Source organism: Epinephelus moara, chromosome 13 (genome assembly GCF_006386435.1).
Source record: "Epinephelus moara isolate mb chromosome 13, YSFRI_EMoa_1.0, whole genome shotgun sequence".
Taxonomy (NCBI): domain Eukaryota; kingdom Metazoa; phylum Chordata; class Actinopteri; order Perciformes; family Serranidae; genus Epinephelus; species Epinephelus moara.
The window spans coordinates 23,956,849-23,973,907 of record NC_065518.1 but is presented as its reverse complement, the minus strand read 5'-3'; the positions used below and the strand labels follow the sequence as shown (position 1 = coordinate 23,973,907).

Genomic DNA, 17,059 nt, shown 5'->3' with positions numbered 1-17,059 from the left:
TTTCCTGCTTAAGAGAAGCTGAAAAATTCTGTCTACAAAAGTATTTTATTGCCTTTATTGTTTTTCAATCAGGTCTTGGTCAACAGAAAATGTTAACTGATTACTCATTCTTTCATGATTATGTTTTACTGCTGTGAATGAGGTATTAGTCATTAGTTATGACTGTTTAATGATAATCACATCCCTGACATCACAGGATTACTAACAAATATGCTTTTATCTCTATAAGAACTAGACAACAAAACATCGCTCTGCAAGTTTCAAAACAATATTTCACAACTCAATTCTTTTTCAAGCAATAAGGCTGAGATTCTCACCTCCTGAGAGATTGGTGGCCGGAACTGTTTGTGCAGCTCAATAATAATGCGTAGGCATATCAGCACATTTTCCTCACTTTCAATCTGTGACAACAAAAAAAGAACAAACATGAATGTGAAATGAAATAACTGCAGAATATTTCTTTTGCCCACTACCCACAGTGTCAATCATTTTCACTGTTTTCCAATCCGCTGTAGAAACAAAGCCCACCCGTTTAATTAATTCTTTGTAAAATATTTACTAAACAACAAAACTATGACTACCACAGACATGTAGCAGCTTTTCATTAATATTAATTTTCCAGCACTTTGGAAACTGATCAGCTGTGAGACAGTACGGAAAATCAACTACAAGCTGTAGAAGACAGTTTTATAGTAACTGAATACTGCAAAATGACAAAACATAACACCTTCTGTTGTAAGAGAGCAGGACTCTTACCTCCAGGAAGCGGAACATTACGGACAGGATGTTCTTGGTGTGTGGACGAAGGTGTTCATTTGTTGGTATGCGGTGGATGATTTCCAGCACCAGCTTCCTCAGTTGCTGAAAAAGAAGATGTTAATTATACCACTGGATATGATCAAACAAAACCGTAGTCATGATGCTTGGTGTAACATAATCTGACTCTTTCTAAAGTCCTACCCCTGGAACACAGACTGGCCAATCATATCATAGCATCGGCCAGCTCTGACAAAGGTCTGACAACACAGCTGCGCTCCATAGACTCTAAAGATCTTTTAAGATTTCCTTATTTTTCAAAATGGTTTTGTGGATTTTGAGCTAACTGTTTTGCCTGGGGCACATCGTGAATTAATGATACTTGTTACCTGGAGAGGTTGGAAGGAGATATAAACTTCTTCCCAGTTTCAAAACCAAAGTCAGACTCTGAAAAATGTAGAGTTTGCTAGCTAGACAGCTACCGAAGGTCTGGCCGGATAGCTGGATGTACACACATGCTTTTGCTTTTTAATGATAATAACACTGAATAAAGGCCTATCCTGCTCTTACAGGAACAGTGCAGGGAAACTTTGTTATTATTCAAGCAGCTGCGTGTCATCACAGAGTGTGCAGCTGAACAGTGTTTGGCTTTTCCCGAAGCTCCCTACCCATCTGGCAGCTGGCGGCACACCAAACATCATTCATCTTCACACACAGCTGGCTGAATATTGGCAAAGTTTCCCCTTATATTCATTGTCTTCTGTCTCGATTGCTTGTGATGTGGACAGAGCATCACAAAGGGCAGGGACTTAGTGAAGGGTCAATTATCATTATTATTGAGGATAGTGTCTGCGACCAAATCAGTTTTTCTGCTAGACTAGATTTCTGTTGGTACAGTTTTTGAACAAAGATTAAAAGCATAGGAAGGAGCCCAAACCGTTGTGTTTGGTAACATACCTGTGTAGGTTTTTCTTGTAGGAACTGCACCTCTCCATCCTGAAGGAACGTGAGGAAGCGAGGAATGATGTGTTCCAAGAAGGTGGAGTACTGAGGCGACGAAGTCACATTCTGAAATTGAAAGTCAAAGATGTCTTACGTCATGTAGTAACTTGTATATCCCGCATTCATGTTTCAGTGGTGTGAGTATTTAGTCAAGGATTTTTCTTTGTTGCTGCAGACTCATTTAATTAAAAAATTAGTGTATTTTCCCTCAGTTCAGTTACAACTCAAAAGGTCCTGAGAAAATTTAGCTTTTCTGGAATCTCTAAAACTTCTTAAAATCCATCATAATACATCAAAAGAGACAATGAAAATCAATCCCCTCCTGCACACACTGAGAACATTCATCAAACTTACCTCAAAGTTCTCGCTGACCTCCTGCATCATCTTCAGCTTAGTTTCATCAGCTGGAAGTTGAAGGACAGAATGTCGCCATTAATCACACTGGCTAATGATACAGTTCCACTTTTCATGGCCATCTCAATGTGCTCAGCGGGGACTCTCAGATCTTATCAGTTTTACTTTCAGCGTCCAGGTTGTTCAAAAGGTACATTAAGAACCACACTCACACAACAACACTCACACAGACAAGCACTCACCCAAACACACGTACCTTTGACTGGACTAAAGCATATCGCTCTCATCACATCGCCCATGCTAAGCACAAGTGCCTCTACTAAACCATAATTTATTTTAGTGATACTGAGAAAAAAGAAAAAAAGAAGTACTAACAAAAAGTTCAATGAAATAAAAAGGGGCATACAATTTATTAACAAATCTGTATGACAAAAGTGTTTCTAACTTTAATTATTGAAGTTCCAAATGAATAATATTACAAGATACTTGATTTTTTTTTTTTTTTTACAAGAATAACAACATTCATTCTTACATGAAGTCCTATTGTAAAAACATTTTCTTACTCCTCTTTTTAATTGCCAAATGTCTAAGCATTTAGATTAATGCAAATTTTACCCAAATGAAAAAACATAAATTCACACTAATCCATCCTGCATCTAAGCACCTGTACATGCCTCTAGATTACTGCAGGTAAAGCATATTACTGCAGGTGCTGGATTATTGTTGGATGACACTTCTTGGGTTAACAACAAATTCATGAGAAAGTGCATCCATATTATGACTTACACAAAATAACAAGTAATTTAAGTAAATCTGTACTTTAAATGCTATTAAATGCTGGTAGGTTTTTCAAACTGCAAGATATTCAGGCCTGCCATTTTCAGGCATCTGGTATAACTCCTGATTAGCAGTAAACTGCAAGGCCTACGAACTTACGTGTGTTAGCATCTGTGAGTGCTGCCACAAACTGCAGGTACTTCTTCATAAGTGTGGTCTGGTCCACCACAGTGGGGCTGGGCGCAGGCACAAAGGCCATGGTGGTAGATGGGACAGACCGGGCAGCCGAGGGGAAAGGGGGCAGACGGTAGTCTGCGCTGCACAGATCTCAGTGTGGTCTCATGTAAGCTACAGACATCAGAGGAAAAGATAGCGTAGTTGTTAATCTAAATTAAGATACTAACGTTATATTTGCTGAACATTTTGGCAAAAATCAGCGTTGCTACGGGAAAACAGTAACTTTAACTTAGACCGGTGACAGGTAACAGATCCACAAACATGCCTCTCAACGGGCGCACAGTGATGACATCACTGCAAGCGCCGGCTAGCACAATTTCTGTATACTCCGACAGTGTTTGTGAATTAAAAAAACCGTATTTTCGGCGTCAAAGTGGAAAACTTCCCGTTTTAAAGAGACGTTACACGCTTATGCATCTGCTCAATAAAGCCACAAAAGCCACATATAATATTAATTTTGCAGAAGACGTTAGCAGCCGTTAGCTAATAAGCTAGCTTTCCAAAAGAAAGAAAGCGCTCGCGCATCCCCAAGCGTTAAACTCAAACTTTAAGAGAAAATAAACGCTAGCCAAGAGAAGAAAGCACATGTTCTCAGACAAGAGGCAGTTTAAAAGTTATTATAATACAGCAGGGTGTAGATAACACCCACAATTTCTCCAAAGTTTATGAAAGAGCGGACCGTTTGTACTCACCCAGCACCACAGACAGGAAACCGTCGCTCCGTATCCGCCGCGCTCGCGTTGCTGCTCAGAGCTTGCGACTCGCAAGGATGTGTGATATCCCTCCGCCTAATCCGTATCATATATGAATGTATGGGTACAGTGTAATAATGTTTGATTAACAAAACTAGATGTCTAGAAGCGGTGCAGTCGATGTTTACGTCTGTGTATTTTTTTAATTAGTCAAAACGTTTTATTCTAGTACGAGCGGAACGATACACTGTAAAGCAGTGGTTATAAGACCATCGTTTTCGATGGTCTTCTGGCTCCAGGATATTGGCAGAGGAAGTACATTTGCGGCTAACTGCGCATGGTTACTGGCGGCAGTACACTCATGTGGGCAGTATTCTATGGGAGACGAGTTCTTCAACACATATTGCAGTATTTGGCAGACTTTACATAGGCCTATATTGCTGAAATATGTTTGCTAAATTATAAACTTAACCAGAAGTCAGGTCGGGGACTTAAATTGATAACTCTGACTTGCCAACTTCACCATCATTCTATAGTGTTGGCTGTCAGTTATAGTGCTGTCATGCAGGTTTGGTTTTATCTAATGGCTTCATTAATAGTTGATAAAAACATTTACTAATGGTTTATAGATCAGTTATAAAGAAATACTTCTGGTTTGCCATGTTGTGAAAAATCACCATTGTTGTTGCTCCTCCTATTATTAATAAAAATTATATTTTCAATTTTTATAAGATAATTCTTTGTTAGTCCAACAGCAGGGAAATTTGCAGTATTACAGCAACAAAGTGGATAGTGCAAACAAGTGATATCAGTTTAATAGAAAAAAAAAACAAAGTAATATAATAAAGTCTATACCTAACTAAATAACAAAGATCAATAGCATATAAAGATCAATAATTACAATGCGACACATTATATATTGTGGCAACTTTCACACTCACAGAAGACACACTGTAGCTCTGTTTGTAGATAACTTTATTTGCAAAGAGATAACAACCAACAGATTCAAATCTTTATCAGAAAAATAGCTGGGGTCATGAAACAGGATAGCAAGCTCACTAATGGTGGAAATACAAATTAACACACAAGTGACAACAGCTGGTATAAACCATCATGCTCTTAACAAGCAAACCATAGACAATAACAAAAGATGACATTTGCGTTATGGAGCAGAATACAACACATTTAACAGCAACTACAAACTACTCAGTCCAGCATGCTGGGAAATGTGGGCGTCGATACACTGCCCCCACCACGGGTCGCACGTTCTCGGCGACTCACCCGCTTAACACAAAGTCTGCATAGCAACGGGGAGGCTGCCTCCGCCGCCTCCTAGCCCGTGGGGCCTCTGCTCATCCTCGTCCAGAGCAGTCCCAGGGTCTGTGCTGGTGGGTGTAATGGACATTGTATCCCCTGAGCCAGGCTGGTCTGCTGGTCACCCCTGTACGGCCAGCGGGTAGTAGGGTGCCAGGCGGTCTCTGTGGAGAACCACCGTCCGCCCGCGAACACAAAGCTTCACTGGGTACACAACATCTGACAACTGTTCCAACACCTCACAAGGGCCCATCCACTGGCTGGTGAGCTTAGGCGACACACCCTTCCTTCTGGCAAGACAGTAGACCCACACCTTCTCCCCCATCGAAAAGCTCCGTCCTTGGCAGCAGGTATCATACGCCCGCTTCTGCCAACCCCCTGCATTGGTCTGATGTTGTCGAGCAAAGTCATGTGCCGCCACCAGGCGTTGACGAAGATTCCGGAGGTACTCAAAACCAGGTCCCCGGGGCTGCTCAGTGTTGGGGGGTGCTCCAAAAGCCAGATCCACAGGTGTTCCCAGCTCTCGTCCAAACATAAGAGCAGCTGGTGTGCATTCGGTACTCTCCTGCACTGCCAACCGGTATGCCCACAGGACCATCGGCAGGTGGCGGTCCCAGTTGCGCTGGTGTTGCGAGGTAACAACGGCTAGCTGGGTGGCGAGCGTCTGATTAAAACGCTCCACCAACCCATCACTCTGTGGATGTAAAGGCATTGTCCATGTCTTTTTCACCCCCACCCGCTGGCACACCTCAGCAAACAGCTCCGCTTCAAAATTCTGCCTCTACCTCTATGGACACCGGTTTCTCCTACAGCCCGATCATGCATCCCTCACCTGGCTGCTAAGCTTTAGGGAGCCCGAAGGCCAGGTGGATTGAAGCCCTGCAAAGCTATGATTTTGAGATCCAGCACCGTGCAGGGCAACTGCACACAAATGCTGACGCCCTCTCTTGGCACCCTTGTGAGGGGGTGGACTGCAGGTATTGTCAGCGCCAAGAGGAGTGGGACCACGCAGCGACTGGGACCGCCACCTGCCGATGGTCCTGTGGGCATACCGGTTGGCAGTGCAGGAGAGTAACGGATGCACACCAACTGCTCTTATGTTTGGACGAGAGCTGGGAACACCTGGGGATCTGGCTTTTGGAGCACCCCCCAACACTGAGCAGCCCCAGGGACCTGGGTTTGAGTACCTCCGGAATCTTCGTCAACGCCTGGCGGCAGCACATGACTTTGCTCGACAACATCAGGTTGGCAGAAGCGGGCGTATGATACCTGCTGCCAAGGACGGAGCTTTTCGATGGGGGAGAAGGTGTGGGTCTACTGTCCTGCCAGAAGGAAGGGTGTGTCGCCAAAGCTCACCAGCCAGAGGATGGGCCCTTGTGAGGTGTTGGAGCAGTTGTCAGATCTTGTGTACCCGGTGAAGCTTTGTGTTCGCGGGCAGACGGTGGTTCTCCACAGAGACCGCCTGGCACTACTACTACTACCCGCTGGCCGTACAGGAGTGACCAGCAGACCAGCCTGGCTCAGGGGATACAACGTCCATTGCACCCACCAGCACAGACCCTGGGACTACTATGGACGAGGATGAGCAGACCCTGTCCTCTGACCTCTGACTCTATCTCATACACCCACTGGCACAAACTCCGGGAATGTTAAGGAAAGGATGAGCAGATTGCAGAAGCCTCACAGCTTCGGGGTCGACGGAGGGAATCTCCCCTTGCACACACCCAGTGGCACAGACTCCATAATTTTGCCAAGGCATGGATGAGCAGTGTGCAGTATTCTCCCAAGTACAGGGAGGCAGAGAAAGTCTCCCTGCTGCGCACAACCACCAGCACATTTCCCCGGAGAATATTGGGTGCGTAGAGTATCAGGTGAGGAGTTATGTACCCATAACCCGTGATCAGAGAAACTGTGGAGATTCTTTACTTCATGGTGCTGGTTTTCCATTTGCCAAATGTGACTTCACGGGACCACACTCCTCCGTACGCGGAAGTGTGACAGCGCCACACTCCCAAATTCAAAACTGAAAAACAACTGGGGTCATGAAACAGGATAGCAAGCTCACTAATGGTGCAACTACAAATTAACACACAAGTGACAATAGCTGGCATAAATCATCATGCTCTGAACAGGCAAACCATAGACAATGACGATGATATTTTCGTTATGGAGCAGAATACAGCACATTTAACAGCAACTACAAACTACTCAGTCCAGCATGCTGGGAAATGTGGGCGTCGCTACAATAGATCGCTCGCGTTTCCCCAAGCGTTAAACTCAAATTTGAAGAGAAGATAAACGCTAGCCAAGAGAAGAAAGCACATGTTCTCAGACAAGAAACAGTTTAAAAGTAGTTATAATTCAATACGGTGTAGATAACACCCACAATTTCTCCAAAGTTTAAAACAGAGCGGACCGCTTGCATTCACCCAGCACCACAGACAAGAAACCGTCACTCCGTATTCGCCGCGCTGCTGCTCAGAGCCTGGGATCCGCAAAGGTGTGTGATATCCCTCCGCCTAATCCGTATCATATATGAATATATGGGTACAGTGTGATACTGTTTGATTAATACAACTAGATGCATAGAAGCGGTGCAGTCGATGTTCACTTATGTGTAAATATTTTTTATTAGTCAAAACGTTTTATTCTAGTACGAGCGGAACGATACACTGTGTAAAACAATGGTTATAAGACCATCGTTTTCGATGGTCTTCTGGCTCCAGGATATTGGCAGAGGAAGTACATTTGCGGGTAACTGCGCATGGTTACTGGCGGTAGTACACTCATGTGGACAGCATCCTATGGGAGAGGAGTTCTTCAACACATAGCCTGCAGTATTTGGCAGACTTTACATGGGCCTATATTGCTGAAATATGTTTGCTAAATTATAAACTTATCACACCCCCCTTATCACTCTATAGGCTTTGCTGCAAGTCATATTACTGTTATACAGATTTTGTTGAGTGGTATAAATTCTAACTAATGGCTATATTAATAATAGCAGATAAAACATTTACTAATGGTTTATAGATCAGTTTAAAATAACTACTTTTGGTTTGCCAGATTGTGAAAAACCCCCATTGCTGTTGTGTCTTCTCTTCTTATTAAAAATAATATTTTGAATTTTCATAAGATAACATGATAAAATAAGATAATTCTTTATTCATCTAATAGCAGGGAATTTGCATCATTACAGCAGCAAAGGGAATAGTGCAATTACACAATTTAGCATATAGGCAAGGCAAGTTTATTTGTATAGCACATTTCAGCAACAAAGCGATTCAAAGTGCTCTATATAAAACATCCAACCCATCAAGACAACATGCAAAAGAAACAATATAAAGGACATATAAAAGCAATTCATTAAAGAACTATAGAATACAAAATAAAAAGTTAAAATATACAAAGACAGGCATAAAATACAAAATAAAAGTTGCAGTGCAGTTAAAATCAGTAAAAGTATTTGAGTAATAAGAATGACAGTGCAGTGTAAGAAATGATAAATATTTGATTTAATAAAAGGCAGTGGCAAACAGATAACTCTTCAACCTTGACTTGGCTAAATGGCTAAAGTCACATTATGCACGTATCAAGTTTAGATATTGCACAGTTGGTGTATACTGAGTGATGACTGCATTAGTTAGCATGGTTTGTTTTTACCACAAGATGGCAGCCCACTGACAGAGACAGAGGCTGCGTAAAGTCAATGCTCTGAGATCCACAGTGCTCCAAGTAAAACAAGCATAGTGCCAATCCTTTATGAATAATAACACACCGGGGACTGCATTTAAGTTCTTGAACTGAGGCCAATGTGTGCTGCAGGACTCCTTTGAACAGAGCAAGTAATGAAGTTGGCGTGACACATTGCATACATGATACTACCACATCATATTCTTATCTGATACCTGGTATGGATGTATGTGTTTCTTAAACATAGGAAATTGGTCCAAGATTTTGATCTTTAGACATGATGTTTTTAATAACTGAGACTTTCATAAGATGGTGCTACATTAATGGAGATCTGCCAGGAATCTGGAATAGGAAGTATTGTGGGGTTTAAAATATTTAGACGAGATATGGCTCAAGAAACTACCGGTTTATAAGTTGTCAAATATTAATGATATAGTCTTTGTTTTATTGCTTTGTAGGTCTTATTTGCAGAGGTGTTGTCTGCAGCCACACATACGATGACTTTAGACTCAACTTGACAAAATTCAAAAAGACTTGCATCTCGACTTGGACTTTAACACCAAGGACTTCACTTGGACTTGAGCCTTTTAACTCAAAAATACTTGATACCTTCCCAAAAACCCGAAGATTAAAAGTGTGTTTTTGAAAAAGTGTGCAACAAATTAATTAATTTCCCTTTATTCTCTGAATCAACTAACATTAACGCTATTCATTCCCTGCAAGTCGACATTTGATTCCCCAGATCTACTTTGTCTGAGCCAGTCCAACAGCATCCAGTCAAGTTGCAGGAGAGAACCATGAAGAACTAACATTCGGCAACTGAGTGCTAGTTGGACAAAATGATACCAAAAATGATTTTGTTCATGTGCAAAAACAATTTGGTGGTCAACAAAAAACAAATTTCAGTATGCCAAATATGCAGGTTGGAAATTTGGTGATACAATGACTTCCAGCTAACTTGTTTTAACTAATAAACTTTAGACTTTAATGTAATGTGTTAAAATGGCTTTACATTTGGTGAAGAGCACATCATGACATGTCAGGACTCGAAACTCAAATTTTAGGACTTGGGACTTGACTTGGGACTTGAGTGCCAACACTTGAGACCTATTTGTGACTTGCAAAACAATGACTTGGTCCCACCTTTGCTTATTTGTCCTTCAGAGGACGGCAAAAAATGTAAATTTTGCAATGGCTGGTTTTCATCGATCCTCTAGACAGTTTTTCCCCTTTTCCTTCTTGCTTTGATTTGGTCACATAGGCAAAACAGTCACAACTCAAATTGGATTACCTCTCTTGATCATTTTAGAGGTTGCTCCCAAGTATCATTGTCACCATATTAAGCTGGTGTCATGCACACTTCCTCCTCTTCTTCTGTGGTTCGCTAATGAAAGCGTATACGACAAGGGGACTTGAGATTTTTTTTTTTTTTTTTTTTTTCATAATGCTGGTCTCAACAGCGTTGGAAATAATGAAGTCAGGTTGAAAGATGGTCATTATTTATCTTGGCCTGTCTCCTGCCCACATGCTTTACTAATGGGTTTTAGTTCATAATTCTCTCCTTCACATCCTCCTCCTTCCATAGAGTGAACCCACTGGCAGAAGACCGCAGAATGAGGTATTCCTTTCAGTTAATGCCGTATATAATGCAAGAGGTAATCTGACATATAATGTGACAGTCCCATTCTCTTTCTCGCTCTCTGTTCCCTAAGTAATGATGATCTGCTAAAAGATGTTTGTCTCAGGCTTATTGCACTGTCCTGTTAGTTTCATTAGTGTGGTTTTTGTGTGAGTGTGTGTGTGTGTGTGACAGGGGGCTTTATCCTGAGAGGGGAGAGTAGATGACACGCTGGTTCTCTGGCTTTCCAAAACCACTCATGTGTCCATTAGGTTTGTGTTTTCTCAGTGTGCTGCTGCGGTTGCTGATGCCCTTATGATGAAGCCTGATCAACCCTGTATTATTTCTCATATAGAAAGAAGTGCACTTTCCTTGAGACGGGGTCTGAATCATCAACAATACCCTGAAAACCTATTCATGCATCTACAGCTCCCATGCGCATTCATTCTTTCTACCCATACGCAGTCCCCAGGCCTGCAGAATAAGAGGACATAGTCTCTTTGAACCAGGCAGTGTAAAAGACTCCAGCTTTGTGAATATGGTTGTCATTATACATCTTATTATTTTTTTAATAATGTGAGTGTTGTCCCTGGTGTAATCAAAGTCAATCTCTCAGTTTCCAGAGACTGTTTTTGATCAGCTGGAGTTTAAATCAAACCAGCAGATACTTTTTGTCTTTGTCACCTGGTGAGTGGAGAATAGGTGTGATGTCAGAGTAAAACATTCTGTGTTAAACTGAGGGAGGTGTAGTCTGTCACTAATGATGGTAACTGGTCTGAACATGCTTTGCGAAGCTGGTAGCACAGCAGAGTGAAGGTCAATAATTGTGCATCTTCCTTTCTTTCTTTTCTTTCTTTTAGGTTGGGATTCAAGTGTTAAAGTGGACTGAGGGTTTTTCAGCTGAAGTCTCAGAAAGGCATCTGGCGGCCTTTCTATAAGCTGACCTCCAATGGAGGATAATTCACAGAGCAATAGCTGCGAACAGACACGTAGCACACCTGGATCCTCGCCATGGGGTGGGCTGTCTGTTCTGCTCACATAGGAGGAATCACTGGAACATTTATTCAGTGAGTGTCCAAGGTTAGCTCGTCCGCTGAGGGGTTTAGAGTCCTGTGCTGTATCTCAAATCGCATACTTCTGTACTTACACTTAATATTTGAGTGCATAAGTGCATTCACACTGAGAAGTACCCAGATAGTGCACTCAAAACGGTCAATAAGTTGAGTGTGGAACTATGGAAACTTCTCGCCCTCAATGGTCGCCATCTTGGCTACATAGTGGAAGGGGAGGGACCACTTTTCAAACTGGAAATGGCGGCCAGGGACTGTGCAACCGTGAATGTCACTGCATTGTACAAATACATGTGTTTTTTGCACTAAGCACCCCTATACTGTTGTCGGGTATAAGCCAGCAGTATGTTTATTGGGTTAATTTAGCAGTCTGTAATGATTTGGTACCACAAACGATAACGTGAATGCTAATGCTAGTTTGCTAACTAGCTAATTTGCGGCCGTCATTTCCGGTGAGTGCACAACCTGTGTTTGGTTTGAGACAACACTACTGTGAATTATATTTTGAATGCTGGCGTACACAGTCTGGCCTTAGTCTTCTGTCAGAAAAACTGCGGCTACTCCAGAGGTTTCTTTAACCCTTCTTTAATGATTTCACACAGCTTGGAACAGTGTACAGTGTTCGTTGTGGTTTCCTGAAGCATACAAATAGATAAACAATAATTATATTAGTATGGTNNNNCAGAGGTTTCTTTAACCCTTCTTTAATGATTTCACACAGCTTGGAACAGTGTACAGGATATGTACGTTGTGGTTTCCTGAAGCATACAAATAGATAAACAATAATTATATTAGTATGGTACAGAAATAAAGTCATATTACTGTCAACTGAACAGACATGGGATACTACACAAAGAAAACTGGCCACACGGGGGCGCCTCAGACCACATTGTTATAATGTAACACACAACAACTGTAAGAAATGTGAATATCGCCAGATGTAGAGCCCATCCGCGGTAGTAAACACTTAATCAAAACAGTATTATATGTTTAGAACACATATATAAACAAAGACGGACATATTAACCAGTCTGTGGCAATATATCTACCGTAAACAACTCTGTGTGCTAGAGTACTGATCATAACACGTACATCAGAAAACAGCATAACAATAAACACCTACTGTAAACTTACTTTGCACTCACGCACAACGGACACACGGTGACGGCGGGGGTAGTTATGACGGTACTCCGCTTAACGCTGTCATAACCGTAGAGCATCGCTGGGGATCACTTTGGTGACTCGTCCAACAGGCCACAGTGCTCTTGGCAGCTGTGGGTCAATGATCATGACCACCTGATCTGGAGTGAGGTCCACAGTAGAACTATGCCACTTCCGACGATGTTGAAGGTTGGGGAGATAGTTCTTGGTGAACTGGCGCCAAAAGTGATCTGCCAGCACCTGGCTGTGTCTCCAGCGGCGACGTCCAAGCAGGTCACTGTTGTGATACACAGCTTGTGGAAGTGATGCATCCCGCCGCCCCATGAGTAGGAGATTTGGTGTTATGGGGTCAGGATCTGCGATGTCTGATGTAGCATAGCCAAGGGGCTTTGAGTTGAGAATCCCCTCAACTTCTATCAGGACCGTCATGAGGACTTCCTCTGGGAGCACTTGGTCTGTCAGGACCACTTGCAGGGAAGCTTTAACAGATTTGATCTCTCTCTCCCAAACACTGCCGAAATGAGGTGCAAGTGGTGGGTTAAATCTGAAGTCGATGCTCTGCTCAGCAAGCTGGTCCTTTAGTGCTGGCTCAAGTGCGGCGAAGGCTTCTTGCAGCTCTCTGTCTCCTCCCCGAAAATTAGTGCCTTGGTCACAGAGAATCTCAAACGGCTTCCCTCTTCTTGCCACGAAGCGTCGTTAGGCGAGCAAGAAGGAGTCAGTGTCCATGCTGCACAAAAGGTCCAGATGCACACATCGCGTGGTGAGGCACTTAAAGACAATACCCCACCTCTTCTCACGTCTGCGGCCTATTTTAATGGTGTATGGGCCGAAACAATCTACCCCAGTAGACCAGTACGGTGGTTGGTTGATGCGCAACCGTGCAGCTGGCAAGTCGGCCATCTGAGGAATGACAGGCTTGCTGCACCATTTACAGCACTCTGTGCAGCTATGCTGATGTTTCTTGACAGCTTGACGTCCACGAATGATCCAGTATGTCCTCCTTATTTCTGCAAATACACGGTCAGGACCTGCATGAAGCAACCGGTTGTCATAGTCCTGTATGAGCAACTTCGTGACATGGTGGTTTGGTGCCAGGATGATAGGATGGATAGTGTCCTCTTCTAGGTTCTCTGCCTTTCGAAGGCGACCTCCAACCCTTATCAGCTCCACATCTTTGTCGTAGACAGGGGATAGAGACAGTAAGCTGCTATTAGAGCTGAGGGGTTTACCTACTTGCAGTGCAGTAAACTCCGCCGGGAAACTCTCCTGTTGTGCTCTCTTCAAGATGACAACTTCTGTCTTGACTCTGTCGGCTGCAGTCATGGGAGGAGCAGCCGCCCCGTGTAGGGACTGGAATGTGGCATCTATCAGTTCTGACCATGATTTGATCTGAGTTACATCTGGGACTGGAAGGCTGCTTACTGTGATGTTTCCACAACAGATGGTATCACAGGTTTCTTCGGCTGGTGTAGGTGTGGAACTTACAGCATGATTAGTTGGCCACTCGGCTGGAGGCTGGTGGAGGAAAGTCGGACCACATGGCCAGCGTTTGGGCTTCATTAGATCCGCCAGAGATTTCCCCCGGGTGATATCGTCAGCGGGATTCTCTTCTGAGGGACCATATCTCCAGTCATCTGCTCCAACTAGCTCTTGGATCTCTGCTATCCGTGTCCCCACAAACACCTTGTACTGCTGAGATTCGGATTGGATCCAGTGCAGAACAGTCGTGGCATCTGTCCACAGTGTTGTTTTCTTTACCAGCAGAGTCAGCTCCGTGTGCAGGACCTTGGCTATTTGTGCACCTGACAGGGCCGCATCACAGCTCCAGGCGAGGTATTGAAAGCTGTTTCTTTGGTGCTACACGAGACCTTGCCATCACAAATGCCACCTGTACTTTTCCTTCACTGTCTTCAACCCTCATGTATGCTACAGCACCGTAGGCTTTCTCTGAGGCGTCACAGAAGATGTGTAGTTCAACAGGAGTGTCGGTAGGAACGTTAGTGGTGTAACGACGTGGCATTGTGATGTGTTGAAGCTGTGGGAGCTCGCTCTCCCACGCTTGCCATACAGGGAGGAGACTGTCCACAATAGGCTCATCCCATCCTCTCTCTTTCCTCCACAGGGCTTTGACCAGGACCTTGGCACGTGTGGTATACGGTATGATGTAGCCAAGAGGGTCGTATTGACTGGCTAAAACTCGATATACATATCTCATGGTCGGTTCAGTCACTGGGATGGTTCTGAGTCTGTATCCAAGAGTGTCAGGTCTGCAGCGCCACAGGAGGCCGAGTGTTGACTCCTGTGGGTCGGTCTTATTTGCAGTCAGCCATAACTCACATCCTGCTGACCTGGCTTCTGGAGGTAGATGAGCGATAACCTCGGGCATGTTGCTGGACCACTGTCTCATATCAAAGCCTCCACTGGCAAGGAGAGCTCTCATCTTGTCAATGAGCTGTCTGGCTTGATCCTGAGACTGCAGAGACTGGAGACAATTGTCTACATAAAATGCTTGCAGCACAGATTGAACCACGTCTTAATTGCCCTCACTGTATTCTTGCACATGATGCTGCATAGCATAGGTTGCACAGCATGGGCTGCAGGAAGTCCCAAATGGCAAAACACGCCACTCATAAACATCTGGGCTGCGCTCTCTCTCACCATCACGCCACAGGAAGCGGAGGAGTGGCTGGTCTTCAGGGAGGATGCGCACCTGATGAAACATGCCGCGGATATCTCCACTGATGGCTACAGCGTGTTCCCTGAACCTCAGTAGCACACCAAGCAGTGGTGCACTCAAGGTAGGACCAGGAAGCAGGTTGTTATTAAGGCAGGCTTGTTGATAGTTGAATGAGCAGTTGAAGACAACTCTGGCTTTACCATTATGATAAACAAGATGGTGAGGGAGGAACCATGACTCCTTTGACTTACTCACCTCATCAGCGTTGATCTTGACAGCATATCCAGCTTTCTCCAATTTGTGTATCTCCTCGTTGTACACTGCGGATTGTTCAGGGTTGGTAGCAAGGCGGCGCTCTGTTGCTCTGAGGAGAGCCATCACGGCCGTGGGTGGAGCATGGAGAGTGGGTGCCTTTGGTTTACGCAACAATGGAGTAGCATAGCAGGACACACCATCAACTGTGACTCTGATGGTCTTCTGCTCAAGTTGTTCCATAGCTGCTTTATCCTCACGAGAGCGGGTCACCTCCTTACTGTTTCTGAATGGCAATGTGTCTAGCTTCCAAAGTCTTTCAACATTTTGATGTAGCTCTTCAGAAGGGGAGAGGAATGAAGAATGAAGACAGCTGTTCTCACCTGATGGATGCTGCAGGAAGGTGGCAGGTCCCTGCACAGCCCATCCCAGAGCCGTGCACATGGCTACAGGTCCACCGATCGGGCCAGACCGGACTGGGAATACTGGTGTTATCAGGTGAGGGTTGTCAGAACCGATGAGTAACATAGGCTTGACTCTACTGTAGGAGTGCAATGGAATGTCTCTCAAGTGTTGGTAGCTTCGTTTCAGGGTTTCAGCTGCACATGATTGTTCAACCAGATTCAGCTCTGCTGCTGTGAAGGCATGTTGAATGTCATGTTTCATCCCTTTCTTCATCAGGAGTGACACTTTGAGTGAGACTGTAGCTCCCTTTAACTGCACCTTGTCCTGTCTAATTGTCCTCAGGGACAAGATTTCTTCCTTTCCCTTGAGACCGAGGTGATGCACAGCAGCAGGTAATATGATTGTTCTTTCAGATCCGTCATCCAGAACAGCGTAAGTACTGAGTGTTTTCTTCCCATTGTGCAGGCGTACTGGGACAACCTTCAGCATCACTCGACCTGAATGGCTAGTTTGGTCCATGTAGATCATGCTGGGGGATGTACTCACAGTCAGGACAGTCTCTGTTTGTGGCACATCGTGGAGCACAGATAGGTGTTGTTCCCCACAAGTTGAACAGGGCTTCTTTAAAGTGCAGTTGTCAGGTGTGTGTCCTCTCCCACACCTCCAGCATCTTTTCTTCTCCTTTATCCAGTCAGCCTTCGCAGTGCTTGTGAGTTTAGCAAACTCACCACAGGCATTGAGGTAGTGTTCTTGGTTGTTACAGTAGGGGCAATAGGGCTTAAACCTGTCACGCTTCTTAGACTGTAGACGGGTGCTTGATGCAGGAGCTGGATTAGGTTGCAGAGCCCCCTGGTGGTTACCTAGTAGAATAGTTGCAGACTTCACCTTTGGCTGCTTTGCTGATTTGCGCTCCTGGCTGTCAGCGTGTGTGGGTTCTGGTGGACATGCACTTATTCGACGGGATACCTGCAGTATCTGGACTTTCCTCTCAAGCCACTCTGCCAGGTCTGGAAGAGTATATGTCCTGTCACTGCCACTCTGAATAATTCCC

At 44.2% G+C, this 17,059-nt stretch overlaps 1 protein-coding gene across 3 annotated transcripts in view; it reads right to left on the bottom strand.

Annotated features, from left to right (window-relative positions):
- trrap (transformation/transcription domain-associated protein) overlaps positions 1-7,576 on the bottom strand; it is a 102,782-nt gene extending 95,206 nt beyond the window's left edge. Inside the window, exons 1-6 of one of the 3 annotated variants that reach the window (XM_050059277.1) lie at positions 7,562-7,576; positions 3,049-3,237; positions 2,113-2,162; positions 1,714-1,824; positions 757-861; positions 318-401 (exon numbers count right to left, since the gene is read on the bottom strand). In XM_050059277.1, the coding sequence (XP_049915234.1) occupies positions 318-401; positions 757-861; positions 1,714-1,824; positions 2,113-2,162; positions 3,049-3,148 (450 nt within the window). In that variant the 5' untranslated portion in view covers positions 3,149-3,237; positions 7,562-7,576. The other 2 variants (XM_050059275.1, XM_050059276.1) reach the window with 2 other exon arrangements.
- Between the last annotated feature and the right edge of the window lie 9,483 nt (positions 7,577-17,059).